The 21,661-nt window shown below is 43.5% G+C and overlaps 2 protein-coding genes across 15 annotated transcripts in view; both read left to right on the forward strand.

Moving 5' to 3' along the window:
* On the forward strand, positions 1-15,347 carry TRIM39 (tripartite motif containing 39). 10 transcript variants are annotated; one of them, XM_059399717.1, is made up of 9 exons: positions 122-197; positions 846-895; positions 2,372-2,831; positions 3,877-3,972; positions 9,303-9,533; positions 10,709-10,731; positions 11,309-11,424; positions 12,120-12,670; positions 14,505-14,805. In XM_059399717.1, exons 3-8 carry the CDS (start codon positions 2,379-2,381, stop codon positions 12,665-12,667), a joined length of 1,467 nt encoding a protein of 488 aa, XP_059255700.1. In that variant the 5' UTR covers positions 122-197; positions 846-895; positions 2,372-2,378; the 3' UTR covers positions 12,668-12,670; positions 14,505-14,805. The 10 variants fall into 10 exon arrangements, with proteins under 10 accessions (XP_059255702.1, XP_059255699.1, XP_059255700.1 ...); XM_059399718.1 differs by having other exon boundaries at positions 124-197; positions 851-895; XM_059399720.1 differs by lacking the exons at positions 122-197; positions 846-895; positions 14,505-14,805 and adding exons at positions 491-654; positions 15,261-15,347 and having other exon boundaries at positions 12,120-12,304; positions 12,603-12,670.
* RPP21 (ribonuclease P/MRP subunit p21) overlaps positions 15,312-21,661 on the forward strand; it is a 17,145-nt gene continuing 10,795 nt past the window's right edge. Inside the window, exons 1-6 of one of the 5 annotated variants that reach the window (XM_059399727.1) lie at positions 15,312-15,402; positions 15,479-15,579; positions 15,674-15,756; positions 16,505-16,630; positions 19,161-19,238; positions 21,009-21,243. In XM_059399727.1, coding sequence (XP_059255710.1) covers positions 15,346-15,402; positions 15,479-15,579; positions 15,674-15,756; positions 16,505-16,630; positions 19,161-19,238; positions 21,009-21,064 — 501 coding nt within the window. In that variant the 5' untranslated portion in view covers positions 15,312-15,345 and the 3' untranslated portion in view covers positions 21,065-21,243. Of the gene's footprint in view, positions 15,403-15,478; positions 15,580-15,673; positions 15,757-16,504; positions 16,638-16,775; positions 16,919-19,160; positions 19,239-19,663; positions 19,852-21,008; positions 21,244-21,661 lie in introns of those variants that run through there. The other 4 variants (XM_059399725.1, XM_059399726.1, XM_059399729.1 and 1 more) reach the window with 4 other exon arrangements.

The following is a 21,661-nucleotide window of genomic DNA, read 5'->3' on the forward strand; positions in this document are numbered from 1 at the left end:
CCCGCAGGCACCGCTAGGCCTTCGCACCGCGGCCAGCCGACACCCCGACTTCCACTGACACGAGCCTCTCGGCGCGGCTTCCGCTTCCGGCGAGTATTGTGTGTCGCGCTGTGGGGCGGGGGCGGGGGGAGGAGGAAGGAGGGAGGCTGCGCTCCGGCGGCTCCGCGCCCCGCACTCCCGGACCTGAAGCCGGGAAGGTAGGTGCTGTCCCGCCGCCGCGCCCGGGCCTTGGGGCCTGCCCCTGCCGGCCGACTCCGCACGCCGCGTCCCAGCGCCCCGCGACTGCGTCACCGGCCCCCCGCACGTAACCACAGCTGCCTCCGCCCGCCTCGGGCCCGGGCGGACGTTTTGCCGCCCCGGCGACGTCAGCGCGTCCGGCGTTGCTTGGCTACCCCGCCGTTCCCCGGTCCCGCTGCCGCTCACTTCCCCGGGTGAAACTCTGACGCCGTCACCGCGGGCCTCGGCTGCGTCATAGCGGCAGGCATCCCACCTTCACGTCACACCTCCTCCTTACCTGGACACGCATTCCTCCTTCCCTGTCAACCACTACGTTTCCTTTCCCCCTCTCCAATCCCCTTATGCTAGATCTGGCGAGAGAAGATGGAGACGAGGGTGGGACTGAGTTGTGGACGACGCTCAGAAAAGGGTCGCAAGGTGGGACCCCAGACAGTGGTAGAAACAAAATAAGGATGTCCCTGAAGTTTGCCCTTCTACTGAGACTCTAGGAATAGAGAGGGAAAGAAATGACCAACCCAGAGACACCTCACTCTGGGTTGTAACTCCAAGTCCTCTCTCTGCTTTCCTAACCTTTTCCCCATTTCTCTTTGACACCACTTATTTGCCAGTCTAGATCCATCCTGGTCCCTAACTCTGCGTACAGTTCAACTCACCCCAGGTGAGGAGGCCGCCTAATTTCTAGAAGAAGGGGGCAGGTTCACTAGTTGAAGTTGGTTACCCTTTGGTAAAGAAGAACCATTTGACTGAACTTCTCTCCTGGTTGAGGGAAGAGTTCAGATCCAAATAAGTTATCAGTTCCTATTCCAAATTAAAACACTTTTCATGTGTGCCATCAGTATATACAATAATCATTGTTAACCCAACTCATTACATGACCACTTTTCTCTTAGCTCTTAGACCTACTAAATTTCCTTTCTTCTGTTGGGTCTCTTGGTGGGGAAGAGGTGGTAGATAGAGAAATCAACTATTTCATGGATAAAAGCGGTGATTTTCAAGGAAGGAGTGGGGGACCAGCCTTCTGCTTTATAAATCCCTTTGATGCATTTCCAATATTTTGAGCCTTCACTTGAGGGAGACTTTGATTGACTCTTTACTTTTCTTTCTCTAATTCCCAACCACTCTAGAACCTATTAGTTGGAGGTACAGTACCTCCAAGGAATTAGTTTTCAGTGGCTGTTTCAAAAGACTACAATCACTGCTGAATTTTAGAAAAGACTTCCTCAGCCTCTTTCCAAGAAGTATATTTTTTCAAGAAGTATGTACTAATATACTCTTTAGTGTAGTTGCCACCTATTTATCACTCTTCAGCAGTTCCAAATATCCAAGTGCACACAAAGATATGGAATGTTGTGTGAATCATTTCACTCCAAGAGGCACACCTTCTCTAGACTAGTCTAATAAAGAATAATTTCAAATTTCCTGAAAAGAAGAGCTTGTTACTCTTGCCTAACTTACTCCTTTTTTCACCCTTTGAAAGAGGGAGAGAACAGTGGCTTATGCTTCAAGGATCTATTGTAATAAAATTCTTCTGTCATATTAAGCCTTAAAATATACTTAAGAAATCTTAAGTAATACTTTGACTTTTATAGCACCTTTCAGTTTCCCAAGCCCCTTTCTCGTCTATTAGAAAAACATGTCAAACCAGGGATACATTGGTCTGGTTTTAAGACACATGTGGGATAAGTCTGGATCAGGAGAAGTATGCTGGGGTAGGGTTGAAGGAAGCCTCTAACGAAAAAGCAGAGGTAAAGACAAAAGAGATGGGTGTTGGGTGTCTGTATTGAGGAGGAAAAAAAAAAATAGATTGGTGGCTGGGAGTCACAGGTTTTGGAAACAAACAAAAAAGAGGGTGAGGGGTGCCTGGATAGCTCAGTCAGTTAGGTGTCCAACTCCTGACCTTGGTTCAGGTTTCAGGGTCCTGCATTCAGGCCCTGTGTTGGACTCCACACTGAGCATGGAGCCTACTTTAAAAAAAAAAAAAAATGTTGAATCTAGTGGAAGGGAAGAGTAAAATACCAAAATAGGACTAACCAGATTTAGGATTTATCATGGGAGTAAATGTCAGGCCAGGGATACCAGAAAACTAAACTTCCAACTAATATTTATCTTTCTCTGCCCCCTTTCCATCCCTAAGTTAAATAATGGCAGAGACAAGTCTATTAGATGCTGGGGCCTCTGCAGCCTCCACAGCTGCAGCGCTGGAGAACTTACAGGTGGAAGCAAGTTGCTCTGTGTGCCTGGAGTATCTGAAGGAGCCTGTCATCATTGAGTGTGGGCACAACTTCTGCAAAGCTTGCATCACCCGCTGGTGGGAGGACCTAGAGAGGGACTTCCCTTGTCCTGTCTGTCGAAAGACATCCCGCTACCGCAGTCTCCGGCCTAATCGACAACTAGGCAGTATGGTGGAAATAGCCAAGCAGCTCCAGGCTGTCAAGCGGAAGATCCGAGATGAAAGCCTCTGCCCCCAGCACCATGAGGCCCTCAGCCTCTTTTGCTATGAGGACCAGGAGGCTGTATGTTTGATATGTGCAATTTCCCACACCCACCGGGCCCATACCGTCGTGCCACTGGATGATGCCACACAGGAGTACAAGGTGGGGAACCAGACACATGACACCAATGTGGGCCAAGAGGGAGGAGTGCAGAGGATGGGAGACTCCCTGGGTAGAGGATCCTAAGCTCCTGAGGGCAAGACTGTATCTGGTCCTTACTCTCTAGTCCCCTCAGAGCTACATACACAGAGGGCACACAGTACATCTGATCAGTTATCCTCAAGCATGACAAGTTTTGAGCAGTGCCTCAAAATTGCTTTCTGACTTTTCCTAACATCATTTGAGTCTTATGTGGAATATTGCTTTGTGTGGTCTTACAATGTATCATTTTTTATAAATGAATGAAACCACTTGGAGATGATGAAATTTAGGAAGAACTAAAAAGTGGTTTGATTTCTTCATTCTGTCCCCCTACTCAGAATGTTCCTTATATTCCCATTGGTAGTGGGAATAGATAACATTCGTTAGGCTGATCCCCCACCAAACTAAGCTGAACTTGTCTGCCATTTGTATCTGCCTAGATAATAGGTAATGTGGTATCTGATTTAATTACTGTTGGGACACAGGGTAAATGTTCATGTAATAAGAACGAAAGATTTTAATATCTTAGCACTGACCAAGTATTTTTTTAATTATGTTAATAAAATCTTGGACACAAGATTTAAAGTAGTTTACAGTATAAGTAATAAAGACTTTATTATATTTGTAGGTGGTTTGAGTTGGATAGCAGGACAAGTGTAAAGAAGGATGCTAGAATACAGAAAGTCACTTTGACCATAAAAGGCAACCACTTGAGTAAGAAAATGATAGGATTGGGGAAAGACACGGAGTTGGTGACAGCTGGACAACTGTGAGATTCAGTGAGAGGAAAGTTTGGTGAGCAAGGAATATGATGGGGACAAGCTGGTGGCAGGAGGAGGGACCAGAAATCGACACCCCAAATGACAGGCAAGGAAGGAAGTGGGATCAAGAGGTGATGAGATGGATAGGAAGCAAATAAATGGGTTTAAAATAAGTGAGTTAACCTCTGAATGTAGGATGTGCCAGCCAACCCCAAATGTCCCCTCTTTCCCACTTCCACCCTCAGGAAAAATTACAGAAGTGCCTGGAGCCCCTAGAGCAGAAGCTGCAGGAGATCACCCGCTGCAAGTCCTCTGAGGAGAAGAAGCCTGGAGAGCTCAAGGTAAAGGCAGGTGATTCCATTTGGGCTGCTCTGCAGGCAGTTAACCATGCATTATTTAATCCACCAGGTCTGATTCATTCAATGTTCTCTCAAAAATAATGGTATTTTATTAGGCTTCTTTGTCATTATACATTGTACTGAAATTATTTTTCATGAATTAAGTATTGAAGAGAAAGATGTAGGTAGTGAAGGAAGGACAGACAGAACATCTTACATGTGGCAAGTTGAGGGAGTTCATGCCCATTGGTCTCCGTTTTTCTTGTAAATCAAGGAGAGAACAGGGTATAGGAGTTTCTTAGAGGGATTGAGGAGAGAAGAATTTGGAAGGTTCTCTGGGGAGAAAGAAGGAAGAAGCAGACAAAGAGCTCCCAGAACTACCCAGTGACTTTAGGACCACATTCTCTTAAGTAAGTTCAGGTATGTTAGATGATGTTAGTTCATTCCTAGACTGTTGCTCTCTCCATCCTACATCTATAGGATCCTATCTATCCTTCAGGTAAGATAAAAGCCACTTCCTATGCAACCTTCCTTGACCCTTCAGAAATTAACTTTCTTTTTTTTTTTTTTTTTAAGATTTTATTTATTTATTTGACAGAGAGAGATCACAAGTAGGCAGAGAAGCAGGCAGAAAGAGAGAGAGGAGGAAGCAGACTCCCTGCTGAGCAGAGAGCCCGATTCGGGACTTGATCCCAGGACCCTGAGATCATGACCTGAGCCGAAGGCAGCGGCTTAACCCACTGAGCCACCCAGGCGCCCAGAAATTAACTTTCTTAATTTGCATATAATTTTGCTTCTTCTTCATAGCATTACCACATTTGTAGCATGATATTTTGCTATCTGTCTTATTTTATTGGACAGTGAACAATTCTTAATAATGGCAGTAATAACTATTTATTGAGTCCCATATATGAATTCATTGGATGCCATGACATTCCAAACTTACAGGGTTGCATTTGATTTTAAGGTTCTGCCCAGGTTAAAGTTTTAAGAGTTCAGGCCAATGAACATGTGGGACTTAGAGGAGCTATAACACAAAGGAAAGGGAGTCCTGAAGGTCATCGTTAGCAAAAATGAACTTAGTAAAGTAGGTATTATTACCCTCAGTTATCACAGGAGGAAACAAAACTTGAATAACTATTTAGTCCAAATCACACAGCCAATATGTGGCAAAATCAGGGATACTAGCTCTGCATGAATCAATAAGTATGTACTAAGCTTCCAGTATAGGCCAAATTCTGACACTGGGGAACAATGATGATCAAAAACAGTCCCTGTCCTGCTTAAGCTTATAGTCAAGTGGAGAAAATATATAATGACATGGCACAAAAAGCACAGTTGCAAATTCATAAGAAGACAACATAGAAATTTGACCTCATTAAAAGCTTCCAGAAAAAATAATGAGTTTTTGGAATTGAGATTCTGGTATCACCAGAAATTAAACGCAAGTTTGAAAATAGTAGAGACACTAATTTTTTAACAATGACAACATTTTGACAGAAAGCAAGTATTATTAAGTATTACTAAGTATTACCTTAGTCCTTTATATATTTGAATAAAGCAAGCATTTGAATTTTTTTTAATTTTAACTAATTTTGATTGCAAAGGTGAACTTTAAAAAAAAGTTCTTTGTTCTTTTGGAGGGCTCCTGAGAAACTTAAAATATGTGAAAACGAAGCTTATTCCCAGTCATTAACTTTCCTGTTCCTGTTGATCACCTTCTTAAAGGTAAAGGATAAAGAGGGGAATAAAAATTTTTTTTGAACGGAACTGTGATGTTTTTGAAAATTCAGTGGTCTCTGAAACTACCACCAACATTCCTTTTGTGACCATTTGAATTCTCCTTCCTACCTCTCCCTCATCCCTACTTCCAGATTCAGGCCCAGTGCCCCTTTTAAACATAAATAATTAGTAATTCATGATGCTGAAGTGAAAGTTAAAGATAAAATAACTTATCTGTGTAATTTTTAAAAGAGACTTATGCCCAAATACATACACACACATACAACATAAAGGAAAGTGATTTGAATAAAATCTGATATATAAGTATTTGGGCACAGCTACCCTGAAAGACACCACAATGTAGTTTTATCCTTGTACCTATATGTGACATCATCAACAATGCCACAAATACAAATTCAGACTGAAATAATTGCATAGTAATGTTGTCAAGCATCACAAGCAGCTTAGCTCTTCGTGACATAATTTTTCAAAATAAGTAACTTTTGGTTAAGTTCTAAAAAAAAATACAGTCTTAGTTTTATTCAGCCATTTCTAAAAAATTCAGGTATATTATACATACTCTGTTTATGTATAAAATGACATTCAAGTCCAGGCTTATGTTTTTAAATATATAGCAGAACATAGAAAATAGTGCAGGACAGTGCATGTTGCAGAGTTATCTCACATACTGGCATGTTAGCAGCCTTACTAGAGTACCCCCAGTTATGGAAAACAAAAAAATGCCCCTTGTTTCCAAAATATCTCTAGTGGGAAGTAACATCCTCATTAAGAACCAGTGCCCTACATATATAGAGTGGGAAAAAAGAGAAGGGATTATGGAATTATATAGAAGACAGCCCTTTGCTTCCTATTTACCACAGGTATGAATCCTAAATTCTACCCATACATCACCTCTCAACATATACTAACACACACATGTGTGCATACACACCAAGAAAAAAGTTGTGTTTTACTTAGGGGTTAAGAAATAAAATTCAGTTATTTTACCTGCATCAATGAGATTATTTAGTAATAGCAGAGAATTGCAATTCAGGACAAGCAAGCTAAGGCAAAACCATAGGCAAGTCTAGAGAACAAAGGAGAGGACCACTCTTCTAAAGAGGAAAGGGGGTATTTAGGAGGGACTCTCATAAATGAAGAGTCCTTGAAGTAAACTGGGAGTTCAGAGTATAGGGACTTTTCATTGACTAGGTTGTGACAGTTTGTCACTGGTTGGGCTTGTTGCCCTGCAAAAAACAAACCTTTCTTCCTCCTCTTGGGGTAGTAAGATATTATGGACTTACAAGGTACATCTCTTCTGGTTGGGTCTACAACTGACCAGCGGTTGAGCTCCCGCTGCTGGCATCCTACCTACATTTTAGTGAGTTTTCCTTTTATAATTTTCACAGGGTAAATGTTTTAAGAGTATATTTTGTTCCACTGTGCACCTGAGGAGCCGCCAGTGAAATGGGAAGCAGCAGCAGCTCCAGAACTGGAGCTAGCCAACTTCTGCTGAGAACTAGCTTGAAATCCAGAAATACTGTGCTTCTAAGACCCACACTGGCTTTGCAGCCCCTCTCTATTCACCCTCAGCCCTGCCTTTCAGTCCCTATCTACTTTTTATTTCCAGAGTCCCTGTCTCTGCTCCTCTTTTACTTCACTCTTGGGTTTACTTTTCTTCATCAATCATATGACACTTGGAGACTACCATCTGGGCAGATCATTAGTTGCAGTGGAAGTACAGAAGGAAGGACATGCTAAGTGATAACTTTCAGAAAGTATTATGGCTGGTGTTTTAGGCCTATATTATCAAATTTCAGGAAGATTAGAAATTTAATTTTGTATGGTAGCTGAGAGAAAACATGTTTCAAATTTCAACAACTAATTCACAAACTCTGGAACCTAATCCTGGGATGGGAACTGTCAGTTCTCTGAAGTGACTTGAAACTATTAAAAGGGTTTGTTGCTGAAATCAATATACAGTTGACCCTTGAACAAGATTAGCATTGCAGAGGAAAATCTGCATATAACTTTCAACTCCCCAAAAACTTAACTCTTTTTTTTAGTTTCAGAAGTAGAATTTAGTGACTCATCAGTTGCATATAACACCCAGTGCTCTTCACATCACATGCCCTCCTTAATGCCCATCACGCAGTTACCCCATCCCCCCACCCACCTCCCTTCCAGCAACCCTCAGTTTATTTCCTATGATTAATAGTCTCTTATGGTTTGTCTTCCTCTCTGGTTTCATCTTGTTTTATTTTTCCTTCCCTTCTCCTATGCTCCTGTTTTGTTTCTTAAATTCCACATATGAATGAAATGATATGATATTTGTCTTTCTCTGACTGACTTATTTCACTTAGCATAATACCCTGTAGTTCCATCCATGTCATTGAAAAACTTAACTCTTAATACCTTACTGTTGACCAGAAGCATTAGAGATGACATAAACAGTGATTAACACCTATTTTATATGTTATTTGTATTATATACTGTATTCTCACAATCAAGTGAGCTAGAAAAAGGAAATGTTATTAAGAAAATCATAAGGGAAAAAAACACCTTTATACAACCTATTTATGGAAAAAAAAATCCGGGTATATATATAATGGACCTTCACAGACTGTTTTGTTTAACAATCAACTGTATATATTTTGTAACAACCCATTACTAAAATCTTACTGATTCTGATACTTTTCCAGTTGGTTCTCTGGTTTTTAGAGGGTAGATGTCTAGCAATATACAAATGATGACCATCTTATCTCTAACTTTCCAATACTTATTTCTTCCCTTTTCTTGATAATTTGTATTAGCTAGAACTTTAGAGTTGGGACTAACAGATATAGCTTGTATCCATAATAGTAGATGCCATTATATTATTGAGTTCTTACATCTTGCTTTTTCTTTTCACTAAACCATAGAAGTACAGCTTTTTTAGAAGTTAATAAAAAAAACTAAATTTTTTAAAAAGATTTTATTTATTTATTTGACACACAGAGAGATCACAAGTAGGCAGAGAGGCAGGCAGAGAAAGAGGGGGAAGCAGGCATCCCACCCAGCAGAGAGCCCAATTCGGGGCTCGATCCCAAGACACTGAGATCATGACCTGATCTGAAGGCAGAGGCTTAATCCACTGAGCCGCCCAGGTGGCCCAAGAAAATTAAAAATTTTTTAAACACTGATTTTTTTTTTAAAGATTTTATTTATTTATTTGACATAGCAAGCGAGATCACAAGTAGGCAGAGGCAGGCAGAGAGACGGGGGAAGCAGGCTCCCCGCCAAGCAGAGAGCCCAACGCAGGGCTCGATCCCAGGACCCTGAGATCATGACCCGAGCCGAGGGCAGAGGCTTTAACCCACTGAGCCATCCAGGCGCCCCTAAACACTGATTTTTTTAAATTTCCCCAGTGGTCTTCATTCCCGAATAATCAGTAAGGGTGACAATGGGGATGGAGCCATTACTTCCAGAAGGAGATTTCAATGGAGAGAAACATGTGTATCCTGTTAAGCTATTTCCAATGACACTGGAAGTCTGTGTTAATTCATACACATGGTGGGTAGGGAAAGGCCCCACTGGTCCTGCTAAATATAACACCTTCCCTCTTTTCTCAGAGACTCGTGGAGTGTCGCCGGCAACAGATCTTAAAGGAATTTGAAGAGCTTCATAGGCGGCTGGATGAAGAGCAACAGATGTTGCTTTCACGACTAGAGGAGGAAGAACAGGACATTCTACAGCGTCTCAGAGAAAATGCTGCTCACCTTGGAGACAAGCGCCGGGACCTGGCCCACTTGGCTGCTGAGGTGGAGGGCAAGTGCTTACAGTCGGGCTTCGAGATGCTTAAGGTTCGACCTTTGCCCCTGCATAGCCCCTCAGGTCAAGTGCAGTATAGCTTTGCACAGGCCATTCTGTCAACCTGGGATGCTCACTCTTCTGCTCTGCTTCTCTAATCCAGTTCTTTATTCCAGACATACTCAAAGGATCTTTTTCTATAGAAAGGCTTCTCTGATTTCTCCCATCCCCTTCTAATCATTTCTGTGTTCTTATGTCTTGTGAACAATTATGTGCTTAATTTGTACCAAAGAAAAAAATTCCCTTTGAAAGAAGGGAAATCAGTTCTGAATTAGTGAAAAAAACTACACATTAAAAATTATGTAAATGTAGTAGCTGCCATTGCTTTAAGGTCCTGGAAATTGATTTACCTACTACTAAAAAAAAATTTCAAACCTAGTTTGAAGGACACTTGAAATTATGTATGAATAATATATTACTTTTGAAATGTAAATAATGCCTCTAAATGTTTGAAATAATTTGTTCTTTTAAGCAGATGAATGGTGTTAGCAAGCCTGTAGGAAATGTCTCTTATTTTAGAGATCAGATTACCAGCATTTGGATCAGTGAGGCCTCGTTGTACATTTATCTGCATGTTATGTATTGCTTGGTACTTACTCTTGTGTCCTTTCATGTATGTGTGTTCTGCCTTCCACATTAAACTGGGAAATCCTCGGGGGGGCAGAGATTTCTCTTCTTTGTCTTCTGGACCCCAAGTATTCACAAATCAGGATTGGCACACAGTTATTAATGTTTATTAATCAGTACCAGATGGGGATAACAAACAACAACAGGAAAGTGTGATTCATTCCTATGCCACCAGTCTGTACTGATCCTCAAGGAGACAGGTGTGTGGTTGGTACTTGGGGGACAGAGTAAAGAGCAGACACAATCCCTGTCCTTTGCATTGAGCTCCCAGTGTCCTTAAGGAGCAAGACAAAGACATAAGAAACCATTTGGAAGTGATATAAATTACCAAGCTTAATGCTAACCAAAAGTTGAAAATGGGGATCAGGTTGCAAGAGATATACTCAGATCCCTCTGGAGCTCTTCCCCTTGCATTGTGATGCTCAGTTTGCCCTATTCTTATGGTACAGATCTAGGACTTTGGGGAAGTGGGGGGAACCTTTTGCCTATAGGACCCTTGACTACCAGGACCAATATTGCTTTCTTTTCTCCTTCCCTCTAGGATGTCAAAAGTACCCTGGAAAAGTAAGTGATTCTTGCATCTCTTTGAGTGAGTTAGGTCTTGGCTTAGAGACCAGGAGTACAGTAAGAAGTTAGGGGAGAAGGAAAGTCACGCAGAGTCCGGGTAGGATGTGGGAGAAGGTTCATTGCATCCATGAAGCCAGTTAGAGAGGAAATCATTGGGAGTAATAGTCCATTACCTTTTCCCTTTTGAACATCAGGACTAACCTGGTAAGGAAAATTCCAAGGGAATGTAGAACCAGATTCTCCCTGTGCCTGTGGGTGGAAATGTGTCCAAACAGGACAGACAAAGGAAGGGGCTGAGAGAGTGGAGAGAGTGATTACTACTTGCATGAAATATAGCCATACCTCCAGAAAGTTCTGAGACTCATTCTTAAAATAAGGCTTTGTCCAGGGGCCATATGGTTCTCCATAGATTGGCAAAAGAAAGCAGTAAGTGAGTACTTGTCTTCAGATAGGAGGGAGAAAGTGGGAGGATGGAGAACTTTAGTTTCTCCCTAAAGAGAATATCTTCATACTCACTCAGATTGAGCTTCCCCTGATCCTGCCCTTTCTTCCCCTATCTCCCTATCCCTCCTAGATGTGAGAAGGTGAAGACCATGGAGGTGACTTCAGTGTCTATAGAGCTGGAAAAGAACTTCAGCAATTTCCCCCGACAGTACTTTGCCCTAAGGAAAATCCTTAAACAGCTAATTGGTGAGTTGTTCCCAAAAGTAAACTAGCAGAGTGAATCAGCAGAGAAGAAAGTCTTTAGATCCCACTTTATCTGGGCTTCACTTATCCCATCTGTCACTTTTTGTGCCCATCCCTTCACCTGGCTTTCAATTTCACTGTGAGTAACAGGGTTAGGTGTCATCTATTCTTAGGCCCACACTTTTCTAAATAGGCACCCAGAGAGGTTAAATAATATGCTAAACTTGTCCCCCCTTGAGAGTGAAAGGGAGTATCATTAATACTTACTCAGAGAAAATAGTCATGAACCAGGACTATTCCAGATAAATGGTCACCCTATCCCTAGACCATAATGCTGTCTTGCTGTTATCCTTCTTAACATTTTCTGTTCTTTCTGGCCCTTAGACTGTGATTTGTGCTTCTTCACATAGTGAGATGATGTCATAGGATGATGGAGAAGGGATCAGGCAGGACCCTAAAATCAGCCCTTGCAGAATCAAGAGATCATTAACTGTTTACTTTAGGGCCAGGGTGAGAAGGGAAGCCATTGTTCCTTCCTCTCCCTTAGGTGACACCATGGATTGAGAAAGTTAACCAAACTATGGTGTTCTGGGGATCTTTAAGGAAGCAGGCTCTGTAAAGGCAGGCTGGAAGAGTGAGGCAGGGGCATTTAGCTATTCCCATCTCATCTAGCTCCCCACTCTGGCTTCTCCCGCCAGCGGATGTGACCCTGGACCCAGAGACTGCTCACCCTAACCTAGTCCTGTCAGAAGATCGTAAGAGCGTCAAGTTTGTGGAGACAAGACTCCGGGATCTCCCTGACACACCACGGCGGTTCACCTTCTACCCTTGTGTCCTGGCTACTGAGGGCTTCACCTCAGGCCGACACTACTGGGAGGTGGAGGTGGGTGATAAGACCCACTGGGCAGTGGGCGTGTGCCGGGACTCCGTGAGCCGAAAGGGCGAGCTGACTCCACTCCCTGAGACTGGCTACTGGCGGGTGCGGCTGTGGAATGGGGACAAATATGCAGCCACCACCACGCCTTTTACCCCTTTGCACATCAAGGTGAAACCCAAGCGGGTGGGCATATTCCTAGACTATGAGGCTGGCACACTGTCTTTTTACAATGTCACAGACCGCTCTCATATCTACACTTTTACTGATACTTTTACTGAGAAACTTTGGCCCCTCTTCTATCCAGGCATCCGGGCTGGTCGGAAGAATGCTGCACCACTTACCATCAGGCCCCCAACAGATTGGGAGTGACAGGTAGGGATGTGGTAATAATTGGGGTGAGTCAGGGTCAAGAGCTATGGGCCTTCCTTCCTGTGACCTGCTGGAACGTCTTTGTGTCTGCCTGGTTCCAGTCCTGCACTGTCTAGGAGAAGCACCTTGGTTTCTAGAATGGTTTATATGGAGGAGTAGATAGGACTGGTCTAGGATGAGAGCACAGTTGCGTCTCCCTTCTCGCAGGGTGGGGAGCTAGTTCCCAGGGGTTGACTTCCCTGAAGTCCATCAGGTTTTCTATTGCACATGTATAGGTTGGGAAGGAAGGAGAGGCGTTTCCGGAAACAGAAAGGCTATGGGAGGGTCTGACTTGCTCAAAACCAGAAGAGGAAACAGAAACCCCTGTACATCCTTTTAGGGGGTTGTTTGACCCAGAATGGTCCTATTTCTTGAGGAAGATCAGAGGGGTCTGTGTACCCCTAGACTAAAATAAAGATGAATAATAGTTGCTCTTATGGGTCTAGAAGTTAAGGAGTTTTGTTTTTTTTGAGGGCAGAGATTGAGCATCAAGATTAGAAAGAAAGTCGGGAAAGGGGCTAAAGGAACAGATTCCTAGCAACTAATGAAGGGGAAAGGGGTTTCCTTGGTCTTCCATTCCCAGAGTAAGTTGCCATTAGGATTGGCCAGAGGTAGGACTGTGGGGAGGAGAGTGTGAGAAGAAAGGAGAGGAGAACTTGGGTCCATGCCTCAGCCTTAAGCAAAGCTGGCTTAGTGCCTGCCTCCTTAGAGTTGGTTGTCTCCAAAATGTCAGTCAGTCACCTTTCTCCTGCAGAGATGAGGAATCTCCCTCAAGACGTATCTACCCTTCACTGCTTTCCCAAGGGAACCTGGAAAGAACAGTCAGGTATTAGAGGAAAGAGAAAGGTTTTTCTATCTAAAGCCCTGGCCTTAAAGAATGTTACTAAGTATAGCTGATCCCTAGTTGTCAACATTACTCCTTGGCTAAGGTGTCCAAGCCAAAAAGGGAGAAAGGAAATGGAGTCTTTCTCACTCTGAGGAAAGGGTAGAAGAGAGGGTATGTAGAGGGAAGGGTCAGATAGGCAACTTCCTTTAGTCTGTGTGCATATGGCCTGGAACTAGTGTTCACAGGAGCCAGTCTTTTGCTTATTTGTTGCCATCCTTCACCTTTTGCCATTTCCCCTATCAGAGAATGTAAATCATTTTAACATTAGGCCAAAATAAACAACTTCTAGGGTACATATGTTGTCAAAAAAGGTTAAAGCAATGCATGCCAAACCAAACTAAAATGATTTGGAATATCTGCTATTTGGGTGATGAAGGGTTCACAGAAGATTGGGACAAGAAACTGCAGTTTATTGAGGGTGTTTCAGTTCCTCCTACCACCTCAACAGGACTTTGTCCAAACTCTCCTCTTACCTTTGTGCCTTGACTGTGGTTCTTTGTGGCAAGATGCTTTGGTTGGTAAAACAGAATATGGAACAAAGGATCCACTGAAGTGATCTCTGTGTTGTGTGGTAATTTGACAATGGCCTTGTGTTGATGCTTAAGAATCACTGGTGTTAAGAATGCATGATCCTGGGGTTTGCCCTCAGTGATTGATCAAGGTCTGGGGTGGGCCTGGATGTCTACATTTTAAACATACTCCTCCTTTGAATTTAGGGATCCTTGTGAAATTAATCCCAGAGGAGGTTTTGGCCATTTTTTCTGAGCTGGAGGCCTGGTTTCCTGCGTGGTCTGACAGGGTTTGAGAAGGGAGAGAGGCCTTACTCTCCTGGCCTAATGCTGCCCTCTCCCTATCCCAAGGTTCATTCATGTTCTGCCACTCCAGCTCACATCCCTCTACTTCTGACTTCAGGAGCTGGTGGTCATTATGAGGCAGAAGTAAACACAGGATGTCAAACAGAACAAACAGGAGACAGAGGTCAGAATAAGGGATGTGAAGTATATGATTGGGATAGGGGAGGTGGGAGAGGGGAGAGTTTCAGGGGCAGGAGATGTCAAAAGTTTCTGTGCTCCAGTACCTAAGATGAGAAGTTAACTAGGATCACCTACTGTGTCTCCAGCACTGCATAATAGGAAGTTTTTTTGTTTTGTTGTTGTTGTTGTAGTTGTTGTTGTTGTTGTTCAGTGGAAAAGAATGGTAATAAGCTCTGCTTCTCTCTCTTGATCACCCTGGTGATCCTTTCCAATTTCACTCCCAGTGGTACCAGTGCTTTCTTTGAATGTTTAACTTCTGTTCCTTCAATCTGTAGATCTTTAAGGCATCTGCCTTTGGCTTCAGGAGAGTAGGGCAGAAGTTCTAGCTGGGTATAAATTGCACATAACCATCTCCCCAACCTATCTGCATAAAGAAACCAGTCTTCTGTCCTAAAAATGTTTTGAAGTTTAAGGTCCTCTCCTGTTCTAGTGAGCAGTGACTTTCCTACCTAGGATAACTGATCATGGGCTTGAGGAAGACTAGAAGGAAGCCAAAACTCAGAAAGGGACCCCGGACTTGGGTTGCAGGGGTGGGTATGGCTTTACGAACAACTGGGGTCGGTGAGGCCGCAGGGTGGCGCCAAAGTAAGGATCGCGGAGAGAGGCTCACCGGCCCAGGAACTACACTTCCCAGGAGGCCGTGCGCGGGCGCCTGAAGCGGGGCTATCGGAAGGGCGGGACCTGCGGACAGTCGTGCGTGAGGCCCTCGCGCGGCGCAGATGGCTGGGCCGGTTAAGGACCGCGAGGCCTTCCAAAGGCTCAGCTTCTTGTACCAGGTGAGTCCGCGTCTGGTGACTTACGGGGAGGCGGTCGGGTGTAGCTGGCCACGAAGTAATGGTTTCCTTCCTCCAGGCCGCCCACTGTGTCCTTGCACAGGACCCCATGAACCAGGCGCTGGCGAGGTTTTATTGTTACACCGAGAGGACCATTGCAAAGCGGCTGGTCTTGCGGCGGTGAGACGCTCAGGGAATCTAGCTGCGGGCGGGACGCGGGAAAAATGGGAGAGGGAGCGCGGGCCTTCGGACCACCATCCCACTCCCTCCGCAGGGACCCCTCGGTGAAGAGGACCCTCTGTCGTGGCTGCTCTTCCCTCCTCATCCCGGGCCTCACCTGCACCCAGCGCCAGAGACGTGAGTGCCCCTAATGGGGATGAATGAGGAGCACCAGTGGGCTCGCTTTAGATGGCGTCTGGCGTGAAATTTAGAGCTGCCGGATTTTTCAAGCTCTGGGTTGAATTGCTGAATTCACTTGGACCAACTAAGGAAAGGCTGGGCAGTAGGGAAATGATGTTGCTGTAAGAGGTAACCCCCCTCCCCATTTTTGCATGGTGGAGGACAGGATTCACATCACCATTCACTGATTTATTTAACAAATATTTTTCTAAGATGTGTCAAGTATTGATCCATTATTCTCACTGAAGTTACAGTCTGATAGGACGGACTAAGAAACAAGATAGTGTAGTAAAATGCTTTGCTTGAGGAACTAAAATGCTAAATTACCTTCCTGATAGGCAAAAGAAGTGAGAAATGGAAATTCAGGCAAGTTTGAGGACTCTGAGACAAGAGAGCTTGTGGTGCTGTCAAGGAGACTAGAGTCCAGGAGCCTGGAGTTTGAGGTAGACAAGGCCAACGTATAAGGCTGGAGAAGGAAACAGGGCAGATCCTCTTCCAAATTAAGGAGTCTGGACTTTATCTTAAGGGATACCAAGAAACTGACAGACTTTAAGCAGGGCTAACACACCTCAAATTTGTATTCAAAGTTGGGGAGTGTTCGAATTCCTACTGAGAAACAGTGGAGGCAAAACTGGATCCAGGAGATCTTTTCTTCTCCTACTAAACCTGGGCACTCCTGCCACACACACACACCCCTTTCTTCCAGGCTGCAGGGGACAGCGCTGGACAGTACAGACTTGCCTAACATGCCAACGCAGCCAGCGTTTCCTCAATGATCCTGATCATCTACTCTGGGGAGACCGGCCTGAGGCCCAGCTGGGGAGCCAGGCAGGTGAGAGGTTTGTAGAGAAAAATTGGGGATGCCCCAGGAAGATAGGGGTGATGGGAGACATAGAGCTAAAAGGACACACAGGTGGATTCTGGATTGCTGTGAGAGGTGCTACAATCTGAAAAAATTCAAATTCTCATCTACCCAGATCTCAAACCACCACAGTCCCTGCCAAACGCAGCCCACCCCATTCCAGCCCACCTCCCTGAGGAGAAAGTGTAGCCTCAGAGCTCTGGTCACCAGTAATGGATTCACCCTATCTTTCAAATAAATAAAAATAGTTCTGTTTCACTTTGTGTGCTTCTGTGAGTATTTCAGCTCTTCATTCTATTTCTCTTACTTCAGTTTGTATTTTTCTGTCACTGGTCTCTGTCTTTATTCTCATATTCCTACCATGCTCATGCTCATGTTCCTACCATTCAGGGAGATCCTGATTTCCATAGACCACTTGACCCCACCAAGCAGCTTCCATTTCCAGGGCCCTGACTCCAGTGCTCCTTCATCCCTGCTTCCTCAGTACAGTGCCACATTTGTAACTCACGATTCAGGGTTGTCTGTAAGAGTTTGAGACTTCATGGAGCATTTTTTATTGAGGTAGCCTTCACTGTTGACTAAAGGGCTAGACCGACTACTGATGCCACTGGCGATATTTTTATTTTTTTTAAGTTCTTTATTAGCAAGAGAGCACAAGTGGGAGTGGGGGACAGGAGCAAGAGGGAGAGGGACAAGCAGACTCCCTGCTGAGCTGGGGAGCCCAACTTGGGGCTCAATCCCAGGACTCTGGGATCATGACTTGAGCTAAGGGCAGATGCTTAACTGCACCACCCAGGTGCCCCTGCTGTTGTTTTTAAACAAGGAAAAAAATTTAGAGGGTCAGAGTGGCTTCATATCCTCCCAGCTCACTCAGCCTTTCCCAATCTCAGTCAGTCGTCTTCTATAAAATCCTACTAAGAGAAATTGTACAAATTTGAACTAACAAGGTCAAAGGTGCTAATGAAAGGACACTGGTGGACACTACACAAGTATGCCCCATAGGTAAACCCTCAGGGTTTTCTTAACAATGAGTAAACAAGAAAATTGTTTTATTATCCCTAGGGAACTTACTCAAAGATAGTTTCAGACTGACTTATTTGCTAGGTTCCAGCTAATCAATTTACCTCAAACATAAAAATAAAATTCACTCTTCCCAGAATGCAGGTTTTTCCCTTCCTTTCTCTTATAAATCCTGTGTTGTACTTAATTTACTGCTGCACAAAGGTCATTGCATAATGTGGCTTCAAAAAACAATGATTCTGTGGACTAAGCTATCTGAGAGCTTTGCTGGGTAGTTTACTCTGTTCCATATGGCATCAGCTGGAATCACTCAGCTGCATTCAGCAAGTGGTTGTGGCACCTGATCTGGAAGACCCAAGAAGTTTCTTTTGCATGTCTGGCACCTCATTGCTTTTCAGTGTGGCCTCACTACATAGCTGGTTTTCAGGTCCTCACAGCATGGCTGTCTCAGGGTGGTTGAACCTCTTACATGCTCTGGCTTCACAAGAGAGCATTTCAAGAGGACAAGCTCCAAGTTACAAGTACTTATCAAGACTCTGTATTCTTCACATTTGCTAATGTCCCCTTGACAAAGCAAGCCATGTAACCCAAGCCCAGATTCTACAGGGAAGGGGCTGCAATGGGACATGAATACTGGGAGATTTCATTCATTCCCTGGGGTCCACTAATGTGGAAATTTACATCTTTATTTTGCCTTCATCCCTGATTCAGTGTCTCCACTGATTGCTTCATATGTTAATAAATTATGTGCAGGGAAAATAGTAATTAGTGCTCAAGTAACTAAATGTTTCTGAGTACTTTATCACTTATTTCTGGAGATAACGTCTACCTGGTTTAGGGTAGACCTGGACCCTTTTTGTTTTCAGCTCATATTCCTTGGCTGCGCCCATGAATCTCATTTCTGAGTTCATTGGCTCTTGAACACTAGGTCTGATTTTTGGCTAAGTTTAAGTGTGCTGTGGTTGCTCATGATTGAACATGCCCACAGTGGGATGATAATAGGGGAACTTGGGAGTTTTTGTTTTGTGGCTGAATCACAGAGTGATACCTCTCATGTGGGAGAATGAGAATAATGTCCCAATTCGGAAAATAGATGAAATAATGTGGAATACAGTTCACTTAGGAGTTTCGGGTTCATTCATCTGTTATGTTTTTATCAGTATAGGTTCCTCTAACTAGAGAGAATATTCCTATTCCTCCTTCTTAACCTCTGTCCTTCATGTTTACTTTTTTTTTTTTTTTTTTAGATTTTTTTATTTTGGGGTTGCCTGGGCAGCACAGTTGGTTAAACGGTTAAGTATCTGCCTTCGACTCACTCAGGTCATGATCCCAGGGTGCTGGGCTTGAGCCCTGGGTTGGATTCCCTGCTCAGTGAGGAGTCTGCCTCTCCGTCTCCCTACCCACCCACACACCCATGCTCTTCCTCAGACTCTGCTCTCTCTCAAAATCTTAAAAAAAATTTTTTTTTTTTATTTTCAAGTAATCTACACAGAACATGGGACTCGAACTTACAACCCCAAGATCAAGAGTCACATGCTGCTCAGGTTGAGCAGGCCAGGTACTTCTCATTTTTACTTATAAAAACTGCTAATATATGCAAAATATATGGACTCCGCATAACAAGCAGGAAATCAAATCCTAGTATGCAACGGCTTTCCTAATGTTTCTAAACAATTTAGTAATTCAAAATGTGTACCCTTTGTGCTGGGTGTTGTATATAAGTGATAAATAACTGAATTCTACTCCTGAAACCAATATTGTGCCCGTAAACTAGAATTTAAATAAAAATGTTCTTAAAAAGCCAAACCAATACAAAGTATATAGCAAATCATTAGTTTCAGAGGTAGAGTTTAGTGATTCATCAGTTGCATGTAAGACCTACTGCTCATTATATCAAGTGCCCCCCTTAATGCCCATCATCCAGTTATCCCATATCCTGCCAACCTCCTCCCACCCCAGCAATTCTCAATTTCTTTCCTATAGTTAAGAGTCTCCTGGGGTGCCTGGTGACTCAGTTGCACATCTGCCTTCTGGTCAGGTCAGGATCCTGGGCTCCTGGGATCAACCGAGCAGGGAGCCTGCTTCTCCCTCCCCACTGCCTGCTACTCCACCTGCTTGTGCTATCTCCCTCTCATAAGTAAATAAACACATGTATTTTTAATATCTTATAATCACATTTGTTAGTATTTTATTCTCTGTTCTGAATGAATCATAATTAGAAAGGTCTTCCCAACCCACAAGTTGTAGATGTTATCAATGTGTTCTTTTAGTACTTATATGGTATCATTATGTTTAAATTTCTGATTTATTGGGGCTTAGTGTAGCGTGTGATGTGAAGTGTGGCTCTAATTTTATCTTTTCCCAGAGGCTATCCAGTTGTTCTAATACCATTAAAAGCCTGTCTTTCCCCCAGAGATTTGAGATGTCATTTTACTGGCATAACATTGATCACAGTGACAAAAGTGCCAAAGTTTGTCAAAGCAGCTGTTAGTAATGTTGTAGAGAAATGGTCCCACCATAGCATTGCTGATTGGAGGGCAAAATGTTTAATAGAATCCCTGTGGAATAGAATTTAGTACCATCTAAGAAAATTACATCTATTAATCACCCTTAGACTCAGAAACTTCATTTCTAATAATCTACTCAGTATATATTTCCACAGTGAACATGCATGAGTGCATTCATTTTGGCATTAGTTGTTGTAACACTGGAAATGACACAATGTCCATCAGTACGAGACCAAATAAACTGGTACATCCAGACAACAACACTGTGCAGCTATAAAAAGAATGAAAAAGACCTGCATGTAGTAATATGGAGCAATCCTCAGGACATATTATTAAATGATAGAAATTGATGTGGGAAACAAAGGTGGAAGAAGAATTATTGAATTTCCTTACTATCTGCAGCCCATTGACAAGTCCTTGAAAATAGGCAGTGACATTCCTCTCGGGACTCAACTGCCTGGATGTTAAAACTTTCCTAAGGGCAAAAAACAATCATAGCCCTGCTCCCCCAAGAATCCTGTAAGTCTACTTTAACATAAAAATTCCTTTGGAAATTTCCTTTATTTCTCCTCCCCAAGATACATATTGGCAATCATTCCCCAAGTATATGGCCCACCGATATACATCTGAAGGGTTTCATGTCTAAGGTTTTATTAAACAATAATAAATGACCTTTTCCCAGTAATAGCTAGCCCCTTCAGAATCCTGGAAACCTTGCTTCCAAAATTCCTTAGAGATTTACTATCCCTAACCCCCTCCCAACTTGAAAGTATATAATGGGTCACTCCTCATGACCCGATCGCTGCTCTTTCTGCCCACAGGTCCCTGTGCTTTAAAAGAACCACCCTTGGGGCACCTGGGTGGCTCAGTGGGTTAAAGCCTCTGCCTTCGGCTCCGGTCATGATCCCAGGGTCCTGGGACGGAGCCCCACGTCGGGCTCTCTGCTCAGCAGGGAGCGTGCTTCCTCCTCTCTCTCTGCCTGCCTCTCTGCCTACTTGTGATCTCTGTCTGTCAAATAAATAAATAAAATCTTTAAAAAAAAATAAAAATAAAAGAACCACCCTTTTGCACCAAAGACATCTCAAGAATTCTTTCTTGGTTATTGGCTCTGGACCCCACCCCACCAAACCTCACCTATATTCCAAAACCACATCAAGGTCATGATCCCAGGGTCCTGAGATTGAGTCCAGCGTCGGACTCCTTGCTCAGCAGGGATCCTAGTTCTCCCTCTGCCTGCTGCTCCCCCTGCTTGTGTTCTTTCTCTCTCTCTCTCTCTTGCTCTTTCAGAAATAAAAATCTTTTCAGAAAAGAAACGAAACCACTTTTTGGAAGGTAGGTGATGGGAGATGTGAATCAGGGACAATATATATGTCAGAGGATACTGCAGAGGGAAGGGGGCCTGCCTAAAGAGTCTACCACAGATTTTTATAAGCAGTGGCATGCAAAATCAGAACTTCTTAAAGTCTGCTGCTGT

The sequence above is a fragment of the Mustela nigripes genome, chromosome 5, assembly GCF_022355385.1.
Source record: "Mustela nigripes isolate SB6536 chromosome 5, MUSNIG.SB6536, whole genome shotgun sequence".
In the NCBI taxonomy this organism is placed as follows: Eukaryota; Metazoa; Chordata; class Mammalia; order Carnivora; family Mustelidae; genus Mustela; species Mustela nigripes.

Bases quoted from the DNA above. Each gene is read 5' to 3' on its own strand.
- TRIM39 (XM_059399719.1), top strand. From the start codon at position 2,379: ATGGCAGAGACAAGTCTATTAGATGCTGGGGCCTCTGCAGCCTCCACA. The intron at 2,832-3,876 runs GTGGGGAACCAG...TTCCACCCTCAG, and splicing joins ATGCCACACAGGAGTACAAG to GAAAAATTACAGAAGTGCCT. The intron at 3,973-9,302 runs GTAAAGGCAGGT...CTCTTTTCTCAG, and splicing joins AGAAGCCTGGAGAGCTCAAG to AGACTCGTGGAGTGTCGCCG.